Source organism: Notolepis coatsorum (assembly GCF_963971535.1).
Source record: "Notolepis coatsorum genome assembly, chromosome: 7".
Taxonomy (NCBI): domain Eukaryota; kingdom Metazoa; phylum Chordata; class Actinopteri; order Aulopiformes; family Paralepididae; genus Notolepis; species Notolepis coatsorum.
In genome coordinates, this window is record NC_140171.1 from 73,840,126 (window position 1) to 73,857,524 (window position 17,399).

Genomic DNA, 17,399 nt, shown 5'->3' on the forward strand with positions numbered 1-17,399 from the left:
CGATTAGTCGACTATTCGACTAATAGGGGTCAGCCCTAATGATTAGTAGTTTAGGGCACAGAATACAAATAGAAGAAAATACTTGAATGTTGTGTCAACAAAGAAGATATCCAGTCCATGATATCCAGTGCATATGAAAACATTACCTAACCTTAAAACACATTGGGTGCCAACATCGTTATTTCTCGCCATGCGTTGGTTGCCAATAACGAGTTTTCTCGTTATTTAATCGTTATTTCTTTTATTAGCGATATCCATTCATTTTTCATCCATCCAGCCTGACGTTATCATTGGGAATGGCTCTGAGCTCGAAAAGGGCAAATACCGCCCCCTATCGTCTCCCGGATGGTAATGCACATCATTGGATTGGATTGAGTGGCCATGTGCATCAGAGAAAACTCCGGTCCAGGGTTTCCCCATCTCTGGCAAGCAGTGTCTGTTACCACATTCACTGGGGAGGCTCGGAGCAGCTTTCGGTTATGTGTTTCGGACTATAATGTTGGATCAATAAACGCGATCAATATTTGGAATGGCGATCAGGAATTGGATTAATCTTTTTGCAGAACATCTGATGTGAGGTAAGGACTCTATTTTACCAGTATTGGGTTAATCAGATGTTTTTTTCATAGCGATCACAACGTGTCTGTGTGTGTGTGCGTGTATGACGTTAACGCTGACCAGGTCATGGATAATAGATTTTTCAGCCCGCTTCTCTAGCGTGCATAAGTACACATATACTATTGATAATCTAGTGTTTATTTGAAAACTATTCATAAATCAGCCAACGTGTTTTGTGTATTCCACTAAAGGGCTATTATCGCGGAATTTCTCTGAAATTACTAGAACTCTCTGAAACTATACTTGTATTCAAAACGGTATAAAACGGAAATGTACCAATGAAAAAACAATCCGTTTCATACATGTTGACTGCAAGCAAGTCATTGATAAGCGAGGGGTGTTTTAGACCCATAGCCATAATTTAAGATATAGTTTAAGCGTTCGCAAATATCCCCGACCTCCCATTGACTAAAGCGCTGGCACTCAAGGGGTTATCTGGGTAAAGGGGCGTGGCACCCAATGTGTTAACAATAAATAAATCACTTATCAAAATCGCATGGGAAAATGTATACATTTGTCTCTATAGAATTGTTTATGCAAAACTATAATATTTAGGGCATAACAGCATGGAGACAATCTTTATTACAATATTATTTCCAATATTAACCTAAATCGATCTCGTCCAATGCACTACATTTTAGTAAAAACGGAAAATAGAGGGGGAGCTCCCGTAGCTCACCGCATATCTCGGCGCTATTTCTGCGTCGGGGAAAACCGTGCTCGTCACGGATCTGGGGGACACGAGTTCGATTCCCGGACCCGCCGTCATTTCTCAGAATATCTTCCCCTGCTCTACATCCCATTTCAACCTGTTTCTGTCGGTCATGCTTGACCAGAAAAGCGATAAACGCTAAAAAAAAAAAAAAAAAAAAAAAACGGAAAATATAGATGTGATATACGTTTTCTTCAGCGTTTTTTTGCTTTTTCTGTCCTGAAATGTTATCAAGATGTGTTTGAATCTTAAAAATAACAATTGTGCTGAATTCCTTGGGTCAAACTTGTTTGAGAAAATGTTTTAATTTGTCTCTATATGTTGTTAACTTCAAAAGTTACGCTATTTTCTTTTTCTTATTTTTCAGGTTTTGGTTCAGGATAGGTGTAATAAAGGGTTAAAAATAAACCCCATGGGACATTATTCCAACCTGTTACCTGGCAGAATCTTAAAATAGACACTTCAAGGATTAAGAAAAAACAGGTGGTGAAAAAAAATAGGTGGACCTATGTTTCACACATCGATCTAGACTATATATGATGGAGGTTTCTTGTGTGTGTGTGTGTGTGTGTGTGTGTGTGTGTGTGTGTGTGTGTGTGTGTGTGTGTGTGTGTGTGTGTGTGTGTGTGTGTGTGTGTGTGCGTGCGTGCGTGCGTGCGTGTGTGTGTTTGTGGCTACAAACTTAGGTCTCATCAGAAAATAGTACTACTCAACCACAGGAAGAAAGAAAAACATAATAGCTCTCCAGGGAGAAGTGCCTCTCTATATCCTCCATTATGCACAACCAGTGCAAGTCTGTCTGACGGCCCGATCTGCGGAGCACAGTGGACTATTGAGAAACAATAGGAATTTTCAATCGGTTCTCCCAGCCCATGTGACCATTTCTAGCATTCCCATTGGCTATTTCAAGATTATATGCCTTACTTCCACGCACTACTACTATACAGTGAGTGATTGGGGTGAGAGGTGTCCTTGACAATACTGCGTGCCTTCCTCAGACACCGTTTGTGTTGGACATCCTCAATTGCAGGGAGTGATTTGTTGTACAGAACTTGTAAGTCACTCGAAGCTGAACCAACCTTATCATGGCAAGTCTTCTCACAGGGTAGCATGAATTTGGTAGGGGCCCCAAAGGCCCTCTCCACCAGTCTGATGGCTCGCACCAGCTCTGCCAGCTCTGAGGGCTCCAGGGATGCCTCGTGGTCATTTCCCTTCAAAGACTTGTCCAAGGTCACATGGCGTTCTACAACCTTTGCCCCCATCGCCACAGCAGCCACAGTGATGTAGATTCCCCGCTCATGTCCGGAATATCCGATGGGAATGTCAGGGAATTCCTTCTGGTATTCCTGTAGGGAGAAGGAGAGCAAAAAGAGTCACATTTCGGTCACTATTGAATGGGAATTAGAAATAACATAATTTGAACATTATATGATATTGTTACTTTTTTTGCATTCCATGAGGAATATCATGTATCATGAATCATCATCACAACCTTACTGCCCATCACTGTAAGGATTGGCCAAGTGGTTGAATTAGGAGCACGGAAGTTGTAGACAGTGTTTCCTTTTATTTTTCACTGGTCAAAATATGCAATAAACAGAATGGTTTCCAAAAAGACAAAAAATTGAAAATGTACAAGAATTCAATAAAAAACAGATAAAAACACAAAGCAACTTACGTCTCAAACATAGAAACGATCATCACAAAACAGGTCAGGAGTGGTTATTAACACTTTGGGTGCCGGGAAACGCTTAAACACGTCATTCCCGGCCATGCTCAAGTTGCCGAAGACGCTTTACAGCGTCTTTAATATCAATATTTCAAAAATCTGGGATCGGATTCATATGTCCCCTCCGCTGGCCTGAGATCCACCAGGAGGACCCACTGAGCTCTCTGGCGGTTCAGGAGCGCCATCTGGTGGCCGATCGGCGCAATCGCTTAACAGGAAGTGCCGTAGAGGTTGTGCTGGACGGCCGTATTACTTCCGGGCACTCGCTAATAGGTCCCGGGACTCGATCTCGACACACTACATAGCGATCGATTGCCAATAACTCGATAAACAACATGATTTGGACGTATATACCATTATACAAGCTGGAGATGGACCGGGTAAATCTACATCCCATAATGATAAAATTTCTACTCTACGATGATCGCCCAACGGCGCGCGGAGACTGGGGTGAGTTTTAGCGTGTAACGTTACCGTCTTCGATACTAACTGCTATTATCAACATTTGACCCACATTAGATGATTGGTATAACGCTGCCCACGGAATTATAAACGCCCCCTAGCCCATCCGGTCAACATCAGATGACGTGTAGTAACTTCTAGAAGTACGTCTAGTTGGAATGTTTTATATCGCGCTGATTGCCATAAAACTGTATTGCATCATCAATATAATGTATTTGGGGCTATAGATCACGTTCTGGAGAAAGCTGCAGAAAGAGATGAAAACATACTTATACATTAGACCATACTTTACTATGAATATGTGAATGAAAAAGTTTAACGTTGCTACACAATGAACAATTGATTGATTGATTGAAAAGTTTATTAACAGATTGCAGAATGGGTACAGTACAGTACAGCTCAATACATACAATTGTTAAGAGGATGCAGACCTGAGAAAGACTTTCGTCTTGTTTCCATCAGGGTCCCCCATTTTCAATTCATCATATGACACACATGACATACAGATAGACAGTACTGCTACATCTATACATTTATGACATACCAGATTTTCAAATACAGTACTGTTTGTGATACTAAAAAAATCCAGAAGAAGAGTATATACATTTGACATAGAAACTGTGCATTGGGGAGGTTGGGTAGGTGGGGTGGGGCTGTACATTGGAGGTGGGGGGGGGGGGGGGGGGTTGGGTAGGGGGGGACACACACTGTACATTGGAATACTGACATACATTTGACATGGAAACTGTACATTGGAGGAGGTTGGGTAGGTGTTGGGTTGGGTGGGGCTGTACATTGGAATACTGACAAAGCCATGCTTGGTCTTTATTGTACAACTGGGTTAGGACATTTGTAGGGGCCAGTTTTGAATTGCAGTCTCCCGTAGGTGTTCTTTGAGAGTGTTTTTGAAGGTGGGTAGTGATTTACATTCCTTTACAGCTTTGGGTAGGGCGTTCCACATTGTTGTGGCATAATTGCGAAACGTGTTTAGTCCCTTGTTTGTGCCGAATCTGGGTTTTACATGATTTGTGGAGCTCCCTCTGGTGTTGTGATCGTGGTATTCACTGACCTTTGGGAAGTATTTTGACATGTACATGGGTACCTTGGTCGTGTAGTGTATCTTGTAGACCAGGCCCATTGCAAGTTGCTGTACTCTGTCGTCTACTCTAAGCCATCCTAGGTTGGCAAAGTGTGCAGGGGTGAGGTGGTTTCTAGGAGTCAGGTCAAGCAGTAGTCTGACTAGTTTGTTTTGAGATGTTTGTAATTTGGTTTTTAGTGCCTTTGAGGTGCTTTGGTACCATGAGGTGCAAGCATAGTCGTAGTACCCTTGAATGAGTGCTCCTGCCAGAGTCTTCAGGGTATTCTTGTTTACCAGGGAGGAGATCCGGTACAAGAATCGAGTTCGTTGATTGACTTTTTTTATTACATTGGATGCCATTTTGTCACAGGAAAGATTAGCCTCTAGGATGGAACCCAGTTAGGTAATTTCATCTTTCCTTGTGACAATATTGTCACCCACTGTAACTGAGAAGCCGTCTGTTTTGCTGAGTTTGTTATTTGAACCGAAGAGAATGGACTCTGTTTTGCCCATGTGTAATGATAGTTTGTTGTCGGCGAGCCATATGCAGATTTTGCCTAGTTCCGAGCTGAGGGTTTTTTCAACCTGTAATTTGTTCTTGTCAGAGACCAGCAGGGCTGAGTTGTCCGCAAACAGGAACAAGTTGCAGTCACAAGCTGACGACATGTCATTTGCATAAATTAGGAACAGTAGTGGTCCTAGTATGCTTCCTTGTGGAACACCACAGTTCACTGTGAGGGGGGGGATAGGGTACCGTTTACCTCCACCATCTGTTCTCTCCCCTCCAGGTAGGATTGTATCCAGCTCACTGATAAACTATCAAAACCAATTGCTTTTAGCTTGTCAATCAGAATGGTGTGATTGACAGTGTCGAAGGCCTTTTGTAGGTCTAGCATGACCATGCCGCAGTATTTGCCCGCGTCCACCTCTTGCTTGATGTGGTCGTTCAAATAGAGAAGGCATGTGTCAGTGGAGTGGGATGTTCTGAAGCCAGATTGGAATTCGTAGATTAGATTTTTATCCGTAAGGTACTTTTCGACCTGTTCGTATACTATTTTTTCCATGACTTTCGAGATGGATGTAAGGATAGAAACAGGGCGGTAGTTGCCTGGGTCTAATTTGCTGCCCTTTTTGTGCAGGGGTGTTACTCTCGCTATTTTGAAGTCCTTGGGGACGTGTCCCTGTTTTATGGAGAGGTTTATTATGTGTGTGATGACTGGGGTGATGGCGGCTGCTGAGTCTCGGAGGAATTTGGAGGGGATGTTGTCATGGCCAGTGGCCTTGTTCGGTTGGAGGGCGCTCAGTTTATTGAGTACCTCATCTGTAGTTACCATTTCCAGTTTGAAATCGTCTTTGTGGACGCCTAGGTTCTTGTAGTATGCTACTATGTGTTCTACCCCATACTGCCCTGAGTGGGAGGGTAGTTTGTTTACCAGTGTTGTGGCTATGTTTGTGAAGAAAGTGTTTAAGTAATTGGCTACACCCAGTTTGTCTGTGATGAGCGTGTTGTCCGTCTTTATGTTTATGTTTGAGAACCTGGTTTTAAGTTTTTTACTGCAGCCTAGTTGATTATTGAGTAATTTCCAAAGTTCACATGGTTTATTTTTGTTTTCCTCAGTTTTGTCATTGATGAAATTTTTTTTTGCAGTTTTTATCATGGAGTTTACGTCATTTCTTAGTCTGTTTCTTTCTAGTTTGAGTTCAGTCACGTGGGCTTGGAGTTCACTGCTCGTGCTTTTGGTAAGCTTTGACTGACTTTTATGAAATTCAGAGCATTTTTTGTCTCTGGCTTTCATAGCGGTCAGTATTTCAGTGTGCATCCACGGCTCAGCGCGATTTTTTACCCTGGTGGTTCTTAGGGGGGCCATGTTGTTTAGTATTGTTGAGAATTTGGTTTTGAAGCCAAGCCAGGTTTCTTCAACCAGTGTACCATTGAGTTCATCTGACCAGTCCAGGCTCTTCAGTTCAAGGTTAAAGGCCTCGCTAGAGTACGTTTTGAGGTCTCTAGATGTGACCATTTTGTGACAGCCAGCCTTTTGCTTTGGCTTTTTGCGGGAACAGAATATCATATAATGATCACTTAACCCGCATGCTATCACCCCTTTATTGGAGATCATGGACTTGTCGGAGGTCAGGATGAGGTCAATGGTAGTCTGGGTTGATTCACACACCCTTGTGGGTTGGGTGATTAGCTGGCTGAAACCGTGCAGATCAGAAAATCTACTGAAGGCCTTGAAGACGGGTGCTGCTTTACGTAGCATATCCGTGTTCCAGTCCCCAATAAGGATTTTTTCTACGCCCTCCACCCCAGTTAAGCACCCATCAAGTATGTCATAAAAGCCACTCTGTTCTGGTGGTCTATAGATTGTGCCTATTAGTACTGATTTTGCCCTTTCAAATAAGATTTCAATCCAATACATATAGGACTTTGAATGGGCCCTAATAATGGCAATGTAGCAATAGAATTTAAAAAGTTATAGCCCTGCAAAGAAGGGGACTTTCTCTATAGACAAATAGAGCTGGCAACCTACGGTTGATAATGAATTTAACCCATGGCAGCCAAAGTGTTTTAACCAAATGTGCTGTTATTCTTGAATTATATATAAAAAAAATATATAGATTTGGGGTATTATCCCTGTGATAAAAACTCAACATAAACGACTACACTCGTAAAATCTATTTAGCTGTCAATATCCAGCCCAAGACTTTGCCGTTTGGTATAACTTTGATTATAATGTATCAATATGAATTTCCTTCGCAACTTTGATTCACTGATAAAAAATTATTTCATCATGACAACATGCAAACAATCTGGTTTCGCTTTTGCATTTCAACGCAAAAGTAGGATAATTCCAACGTATGAGACAGCTGAAATGCAACAACACATCGGTAACGGATTCTTTCATTCCAATGAATGAATACCTTTATAACACATTCAGAGTAACTGCCCAGTTTACTAGTCATTAAATTTTATTCCATTCTATTGTATTGTATTGTATTCTATATTCTACTCACCCCAATAACTTTGAGGTTGACATGTTCAGGTTCCAGCGGGTAGGTGCTGGTACACTGCAGGATGGTGAAGTTTTGGTTGTGCTGCTTCACCGTCTTGTAAACCCGACGCATGGTCTCCATCGACTGCATCCCACTGGACACCACCATGGGACGGCCTGCAGATACAGTGAGATAGTGTTTGCCAAAGACTCTGCCACTACCCATATATGGGCCATAAATGGGCCAAATAATTTTGGTAAATTGGTCTCCAAGTTTACTGGATGAACCAGTAATGGCTTCCACGTCACTGCAACGTAATTTTGAATATAATATTGTAGGCTAAAAAGTAAGAGATTGAAGTTGACGTTTTACCAGATTAGCCTGAATAATAACTTTCAACTCCAAGATGTGGGTGAAGAGAGAAGTTATGTTGTAAGTAGGACTGTCAATAAAGTGTACATTCTTCTTTTTTAGATTAATTTGAAAACCTTAATGCATACCCGACTATCGCATTCGCATATGGTGTCCGACTATCGCATATGGTGTCTCAGGCTTTCTGTAGTCGACATGTGTCAACAAATGTACATGTCTGTTTGAATTTATGTTGTGCCGTTGTTACTGTAAAAATGTAATGATTGTGATATGATGTTGCTAATGAGACGATGAGCTGTATGTGTGTGTCACTGGAATTTCCCCAAGAGGATCAATAAAGGAATATCTTATCTTAACTTCCCTAACCCCAACCGCCACCCATAGATTCAACATACAGCCACGGTGGCTGGTTTGTTTGTGTTCCTGATAACTCTGACATGCAAACAGAGAGAATAATACGTTACCAGACATCCCCTGAATGTCGTATTTCATTATGAATGACTTTTGGATTAAACCAAGTTGTATAAATGATGCAGGTGAATGGTGATGAATGGTATTTCCCAGCAGAGCAACACGTACTGATGTTAATAAAGTGTCAGCAAATCTGATAACATCTAATAGCTTTCTTACAGAGGGACGCTACAATAATAATTATCAATAGATGAGTTCAGACCTTTCTTAGCAGTTTTGTCCAGATAGGGAAAGTTGTTTGCATCGCAGGAAGCCACTTTGAAAAAAGGCACATTCAACTCATGAAGGAACTCCACAGCCATCTATGGGAAAAAATAAAAATATAGAAATAATATGAACATTCTGTCCCATACACCCCGTGCACATCTGCATGCACTCTACGGCTGCGCAATCGGCACAGGTGATACTAATAAAGCTGATCAGCGTTGGATCTTCTTTAAGAATAATAATAATAATAAACTTTATTTGTATAGTAGCACCTTTCATACAGAAACTGCAGCTCAAAGTGCTTCACAACAGAAAAAAGACAGGCATAAAATGAGCACATAAAGTGCAGACATATAAAATCACAGTTTTTTACATTAGGATCTAACATCCCAACAGGCCACATTGTTTATGGTTTGATTCAGTTTTAAATAGACAATAATAAAAAGAGTAAGATAAAATAGACAGAGGAAAATTGTGCAATAGTGCAGTGCAATAAAATTGTAGAATAGAATAGATTAAAAATATATATATTTTACAGTGCAATAAAATAGTTCTGGATTACTGTTCAACAGTTCAAAGTCGTCTTTACCTTCTCTGTTTGGTACCCACAGTTTAAAACTTGACAGTCTTCCCTCCCACTTTGACCCTTTGAACCTCCCACCCATGGCAAACCTCCCTCTCAGGGTGCAGTTCCCTCTCTCAGGGTGCAGTTCTAGGCCTGGGTCCTACACAGTTTTAAAGCCTGACAGTCTCTTGTTTGATACCCACACAGTTTAATACCTGACAGTTTTGAACCTGTAATAAAAAGCAATAGACAGAGTAAAACAATACAGTGCAATAACAGAATAGTAGAATAGATGCAATATTATGCAATAGAATGGACAGAGTAAAATAGTGCTACAGTGCAATCAACAGCGGGGTGTATTAGAAGGCTATGGTGAAGAGGTACCTTTTTAGCTTATTTTTGAAAATATTAAGAGATCTAGCTTCCCTAATGTCCATAGGCAGGGGCCAAGGGGATTAATAAAGGAATATCTTATCTTATCTTATCTTAGCTGGGGGGGGGGGGGGGGGGAGCTTAGGATGATTCCAAGGGCCCAGCACTGGGGGGGGGGGGGGGGGGGGCAAATTATTATTATTATTTTTTTTACTAGACATCACTCAGGTGTATTATTGATGCTCTCATTGATACTATGTTTGTTTCTGAAGTGTGTGTGTGTGTGTGTGTGTGTGTGTGTGTGTGTGTGTGTGTGTGTGTGTGTGTGTGAGAGAGATATATAGAGAGAGAGGGGGCTTTGGTAGACTATTGCATTGGTCCATTCATTGAAGATGAACACAATGCGACATCCTTTACTAGGCTCACCCACCAACAGTGCAGGTGCTGAACTGCTGATCCGAATGTATAGGTAAAAAACCATATTATGTGTTTTCATCAATAAATAAATGGCAAAAAATAATTATCTCGCGTGCTCCATAACTTTGGTGCATAGTTTGCAAAGGCTGCATCCCCGATTTTCCTTAGACTGTGGCTTGGAACCTTCAATAGACCAGTAGTAGATGATCGCAATGTTCTAGGAGGCACATAGTTGACTATGTAGCTTGGTCCTGTTCCATTTAGTGCTTTGTATATAAGGAGGAGGACCTTGAAATCAATTCTAAATGTTACCGGAAGCCAGTGTAGGTTAGCTAATACAGGACTGATGTGGTCTCTCCTCTTGGTTCTAGTTAGTAGCCTAGCTGCCGAGTTTTGAATGAGTTGGAGTCGTTCTGTTATTTTTTTTGGGAGGCCAGTGAGGAGTGCATTACAGTAGTCAAGTCGGCTTGAGATAAAGGCATGGATCAGTTTTTCAGAATGGCCTGGCAAGTATATTTGATATTTCTTTTCGTAATAATGTTTTTGCGTCTGTCTTGTGTTCCCGTTGTGTTCCTGTGTATCCAACCTTCCCGTGGATTTTTATCCTGTGAAGACTTATTTTGTTTTCTCCCTCTGTGTCTTCACAGTTCTACTCCCGTGCTCTCCACTGGTCACGGTCATCCACCCGCCAAAGACGCTAAAGACGTGCACTTATTATTATTACTAATAAATAATAATATACTACTTATTATTAAATGCCCTATGCCCTACGCATAAAACCCCTCCCCACACCCTGGCTAAATGAATCCATGCGTGCTCTTAGATGTGCATGTAGACATGCCGAGAGGAAGTGGAGGAAGGACAGGTTGCATGTCTCCCTCCAAATCCTACACAGCGCTCTGTCCATCTACCAGATGGCTGTCAAAATTGCAAAAACAACTTACATTTCCAACCTAGTCACAACAAATTCCAATAAACCCCAGGCCTTGTTCAAAGTCCTAAACTCCCTCATCAACCCCTGTGCCACTCCCTCTGTCGTACCTTCATTAGCTCTATGTGAAGGCTTCCAACACTTCTTCATCAGCAAAGTCTCTGCCCTCAGATCTCTCTCCCCCTTGAACACAACAACATCCATGATAAATTCCAATCTGGCTTTAAACTTGACACAGCACTGAAACGGCCCTCCTCCGTGTCTTAAATGACCTGATTTCAGCTGCTGATGCAGGCAACCCATCCCTACTACTACTCCTTGACCTCACAGCCGCCTTTGATACAGTAGATCACCACATCCTTTTAGCTCGCCTCGAGCATTATGTAGGCCTTAGGGGCCCCGTCTTAGACTGGTTCTGGTCCTACCTAAGCAATAGGACCTTCTCTGTCCAACTCGGTGACTTCACTTCCTCTGTAGCCCCCCTCACCTGCGGGGTGCCCCAAGGCTCGATATTGGGTCCCACCCTCTTCCTCTTATACATACTCCCCCTAGGCCAGATCTTGGCAAAACATAACATCTCATTCCATTGCTTCGCCGATGACGTGCAGGTCTACCTCCCTTTAAAACCCACCCAAGGGAAAACATCAATAAAACCACTACTTCAAGTGCTGGATGTCTGAAAACTCCCTGACATTAAACGAAGGGAAAACCGAGGTAATTGTTTTTAATAGTGCCCCCCCCGGCCCCCCTCATTGACGCACTTGGTCCCCTGGGTCCAAACCTCTCCACCTCTGTCAGGATCAGGAACCTCGGGGTCATCTTCGACAGCAATTTTAAATTCGACAAACAGGTCAGCGCCGTAGTCAAAAACTGTTTTTACCACCTCAGACTCCTGGCGAAGACAAAGGCATACCTCTCCCAAAGTAACCTAGAGACGGTGATACATGCCTTTGTCACCACTCGCCTCGACTACTGCAATGCCCTCTACACAGGCATCGACAAATCCCTGCTTCGCCACCTACAACTGGTGCAGAACGCAGCCGCGCGCCTCCTCACCAAAACTAAAAAACATGAGCACATCAGCCCAGTTTTGGCCTCGCTCCACTGGCTACCTGTTCGTTTTAGAATAGATTTTAAACTAGACCTAAATATTTTTAAATCACTAAATGGCACGGCCTCCCTATCTATCCGAGCTCTTGCACCGCCACCCCCCCCACGATCCCTCAGATCAGCTGACCAGCTGCTATTGGTGGTGCCTAGAACTAGGCTCAAGACTAGGGGAGACAGAGCCTTCTCCACCGCAGCGCCTAGATTGTGGAACAGCCTCCCCCTCAGCGTACGGGCTGTGCAGACCGTGCAGGCTTTTAAATCACTTTTAAAAACCTACCTGTTCTCCTTGGCCTCCCCCCCCCACTTAATCACCACTAGACCCCTGGCCCTTCTATCCTCTTTGTTTTACTGTGTCCTACCTGTTTTTATTACTTTCATTGCTTTACTGTGTTTTAATCTTATATCTTGCATCATATTATTTAGTTTTTATCAACCTGCCTGTGAAGCACTTTGGTGCCAGCTGTCGCTGCCTGGAAATGTGCTATACAAATAAAATTGACTTGACTTGACTTGACTATGGGGTTGAACATTATCCTGTCTCCCGTGTTGTGCATTTGAGTCCTAAAATTATTTGGTCATTATTAATCTTTTGAAAAGAACACCATCACATAAAGTATTTTAAATGCTCAAGTATTCCCGCCTCAAATTCAAAGATGAGTTAAATGAAATGTTTGAAAAGGATCTACTTTTAAACCAATCAAGTGATTAATTAATTTACCTCATCCATTCCCGAAGCCGTGAAGAAAATCCCTATCTCGTGGGCGTATTTCTGCAGCTCCCTGTACTGCTGGTGGCTGAACTCTAAATAACGCTTGTGTTCCCCATAGGTCTTCCCCCAGGAGTGTCTGGAGTTGTAGGGCCTCTCCAAAGCGTGCTTGTTGAACTTGCACTCCAGTTCACTTTTCTGGAATTTGGCACAATCAGCTCCACAGTCCTGTGTGAGGCAAGTAGATGAGAAATGTTAGAGCAGTGGAGAAAGACAAGAGTCAAGGGGTAGAGTGACAATGACTGAATTCATGTTGATATCGGTCCAAACATAATATTTACAATATATTACATACATGGAATAAATTCATCTATATACTACCTTTGCCATCTTGATCATTTTCTTAGCAATCTCAATGTCACCCTGATGATTTTGTCCAATTTCAGCAATGACGAAGCATGGGTTGGAGCCCCCGATCATTCTACCCGGACACAGTTCAAACTGCAGAGGCATTCTGGTGTAATGTGGTGAATGAATAACTGATGATACAGAAAGTAACGGCAAGAATATTACGAGTCTAGAATCTACCAAAAAGGTGATAAAAAAGAGCAATTTAAAGATGGTGTGGTTTCTTCTGTTCAGTCGATGAGATGGTCAAATACCGTTGTAGGAAAAGAGAGTTCTATAACTTCAGAAGTTGCTTTATTACAAAATAGGTTCAGTTGACAAAAGTTAGGTCACGATTTGACTCCAGTCCTCCTTTCTAAGTTCTAACACACACACTGTCAAGTCATCAAGCAAGAGCAGGAGCAAAGAGAGAGAGAGAGAGAGAGAGAGAGAGAGAGAGTTTGTCTCTAAGCAACAGTATAGTAGAATATAATCCCTCCTATTTACTACTGATTGGTCTAATCAATTATACTTCCCTATTCTTTGTCCACTCATTGCTCATGTTCAACCTACTCTAATTAGCATCTAATTACATTTTAACCAACTAACTTACTGATCGTAGCTCTTGTCTTTAGGTTTATGGCTCCCTGCTTACCGGAAAGGGCGAGGCCCTCCTGACAGTAAAACAATAAAATGGCGCTCAGCTGTTGTCTTATCTTCACATGGCCCCTCTTTATTACTGACTCTGACACACACTCTGTAGGCTACAGTATGGTACTGAACTGTATGTACTGCATACTGTAGTATTAACCATTAACCCTTGTGTCTGATAAGTACAAAATTGTCCTTTGAGATTCTTACTTTTGTGATAACTTTGCAGTGGTTATGTTTGCCCAGCGCACACACATACAGTACACCACATTATTCTGCGAAGCAGCAGAATAGGAGGGGGCATAGGGTACCGTCCACCATCTGTTCTCTCCCCTCCGGGTAGGATTGCATCCAGCTCACTGATAGACTATCAAAACCAATTGCTTTTAGCTTGTCAATCAGAATGGAGTGATTGACAGTGTCGCATGTATATACACTCCTTTTCTGGACACTTTTGTATCACAAACAGTACTGTATTTGCAAATCTGATATGTCATAAATGTATAGATGTAGCAGTACTGTCTATCTGTATGTCATGTATGTCATATATGTTATGATGAATTGAAAATGGGGGACCCTGATGTAAACAAGACGAAAGTCTTTCTCTGGTCTGCATCCCCTTAACAATTGTATGTATTGAGCTGTACTGTACCCATTCTGCAATCTGTTAATAAACTTTTCAATCAATCAATCAATCAATCAGTCGAAGGCCTTTTGTAGGTCCAGCATGACCATGCCGCAGTATTTGCCCGCGTCCACCTCTTGTTTGATGTGGTCGTTCAAATGGAGAAGACATGTGTCAGTGGAGTGGGATGTTCTGAAGCCAAATTGGAATTCGAATGTAACCTTAATGGTTGAATATAGAAACTGCGCCACTCTCTGTTAGGTGGAGAGACCCTCATTTATTGTTACACATTATGTTCTACTGAGTTCCCAGACCACACAGGGTTTCTAATAAAATAACAGGCGTACAACAGAGGTTTTTGTATTCCCAAGATTTGACACTTTATTAAATAAAAACACTAAAAAGGGATCATACCCAACTGGACCAATCAAGACCACCACTACTAGTAATTAAAAAGAATATTGCACACCAAATGTCATAATCACGGCGAGAGCCTTCTTTACTCCTCCTCATCCTCCCCCACATTCACGACGGAAGTCTCACTCACCCCTTATCCTCTCACACCCATATATGGGCAGCATCCGTTCCCCGGATTCACACACTGCCAAGCTCATCAATCAACACCACACGGCTGTGACTCATCCCCTGATCAACGAGATGGTACTTCAGTCTGCAGATCCTGTCGTGACCTCGTCGGAGTGTTAAACTAGCTTCCTAGGTACGACGACGAAACCTAAGCCTTGCAAACCTGTTCTTGTTGATATTCCTTGTCCTAACCCTTGTTCTCTATGTGCCCAGGACTTCGGCTCCAGTACACCTGGACATCCCGTGCTGCACAAGGAGTGCACCTGTCCTAACCCCAAGAACATTCTTGTACCTGGGCGTTTATTTGATTTTGGGCACTTTTGGGAAAATCTATTTATCAAAAATAAAATTGCATAAAACCTTTTCATAATATGAACATTGTTGTAAACATCACTTTACGGAATTTAATATATTTAACACTTTTCCTAGAATGTCAGAGAACATTGTCATTACCATCACGTTACCAAATAACTCTTTAAAATGTAAAAAAAAAGTAAAACATTTGTGCTTTTAAGGCATTTATGTAACATTATACCTTACTTCTGATGTATTAGTGGTTTGAAATATTTTACTTGAATTTAAACATGCTTTAGATCTTTAGATATGCAGCCTTTTAAATATATTGCTAGATCCTGTCAAGAAAGATACAATTACTACAACAACAGGTCCATGACTCTTGTTTTTCATACATAGAATGTTAAGGGAGGGCTTGTAATATAGGAAAACATGTAGGAAAATGTCAGATTTAAACTATTTGTTACAAATTTGTTAAGAAATATGTCATGTGTTGGTAATGACGTACTGTTGTGGTAATGACGAAATGTGATGGGAATGACATTTAGATAGATTTATTGAATTCATTCATGGATACAGTAACACAACATCAGAATCATAGGTATTATCAACAACTGTTACAACAGGATAGGAACATCTAAGAAACCATCTAAAAAAAACACTGACAACCTTTATGGTTTCAAACAACATACTTTAACAGTAAGAGGTTTGTTCTTTTAACATGCCTACATCTTCTTCTCCCTGAGGGAGCATACTTGTTTCCAGACAGAGGCATTGAGCATCATATGTCTTTTAGTAATCAGTTGGGGCTCTGGGACCAGCACAATTTCCATTCTATACCATATTAGGGGAGAACGGGGGACGTTGTCACACTTTTTACTCTAGTGTGAATTGCTCATAATCAAAACATCTTTCAATAGTCATTCCTACATTAAATTGAAGATGTTGGCTTGAAATGTGTATCCCTCTCATTTTCCAAAGTATTGTAACAAAGAGTTAATCACCTATCAAAGACACTCTGACACATTGTGACAACCAACCCCATCATGGGGATGGTTGTCACACACTATGGGGTTGGTTGTCACCATGTGTTTTAAAACTTTTAATGGGAAAATCTTAAAAAGAAGACAAGATTTAGATTTCAGATAATGATTGAAGAAGTGCGTCTTTAGTCGACGGCGAAAGATTGGATGGGTTTCGGCTGTCCTAACTGGGGTGGGTAGTTCATTCCAACATTGTGGGGCAAGGACTGAGAATAGACAAGAAGGCAGAACTAAATTTGAAAGTTTAATTGCATTGACAAGTTGACAAATACATAACTTAATGCATCTTAATGAACATAAACAGGAAACACATCTTTAGGCCATCCTATATAACAAAATAAAAACACAATAAATCGGCCTAACAATAATAGCCTACACAACATGTCTAGTAAAGTACCTGCACAGCAGGATGTCTGGCAACACCACATTAGAATAGTATACACAAATATACTAGTATAATATAATAGTATACCCAAAAAACCCAAATATCGGTTATCGAATATCGATAATATAACAACCAAATATCAGTTATTCGATAGTTGCCCTTTATCTGGCACTATTTAAAAGTTTCACTGAGATCGGAATAAAGGAGTTTTTAAACCTATTTAGTCTAGAGCGTGGAACTCTAAACCTTCTCCCATAGGGCAGTAGCTCATACTCGGCATGTAAGACATGGGAGGGGTCCGAGACTATTCTATTGGCTTGCCTTAGAGTAGCCTGTTAAAAAATAGACTGCAGGGATGGGTGACCTTTCACCCCTATGATCTTCCATGCAGTCTGCATCAGACGGACCAGTTTGGACTTTAATTGTACAGACAGGTTACCAAACCAAGCTGTAATACCGTATCTGATGAGACTCTCTAATACAGATTGGTAGAAAAGTAACAAACATTTTTTATCTACACCATGAACTCTAAGGCGACGTAGAAAGTGCAGTCGTTGTTGTAGTCTGCTACACAGGCTATCTACATGGGTGTTCCAGGTTAGTGTGTTATCGACAAAAATCACAAGATATTTATATGAAGAGACCGGCGAGATGGACTGTGTGTGGATGACCACAGGCCTGTGGT

At 41.5% G+C, this 17,399-nt stretch overlaps 1 protein-coding gene across 2 annotated transcripts in view; it reads right to left on the minus strand.

The window, feature by feature from the left end:
• Window positions 1–17,399, minus strand: part of LOC311231872 (N-acetylneuraminate-9-phosphate synthase-like) — a 51,201-nt gene that overhangs the window by 23,408 nt on the left and 10,394 nt on the right. Inside the window, exons 1-5 of one of the 2 annotated variants that reach the window (XM_084318500.1) lie at window positions 13,126–13,491; window positions 12,757–12,972; window positions 8,639–8,738; window positions 7,615–7,769; window positions 2,410–2,676 (exon numbers count right to left, since the gene is read on the minus strand). In XM_084318500.1, coding sequence (XP_084174626.1) covers window positions 2,410–2,676; window positions 7,615–7,769; window positions 8,639–8,738; window positions 12,757–12,972; window positions 13,126–13,257 — 870 coding nt within the window. In that variant the 5' untranslated portion in view covers window positions 13,258–13,491. Of the gene's footprint in view, window positions 1–2,409; window positions 2,677–7,614; window positions 7,770–8,638; window positions 8,739–12,756; window positions 12,973–13,125; window positions 13,492–17,399 lie in introns of those variants that run through there. The other variant, XM_084318501.1, reaches the window with a different exon arrangement.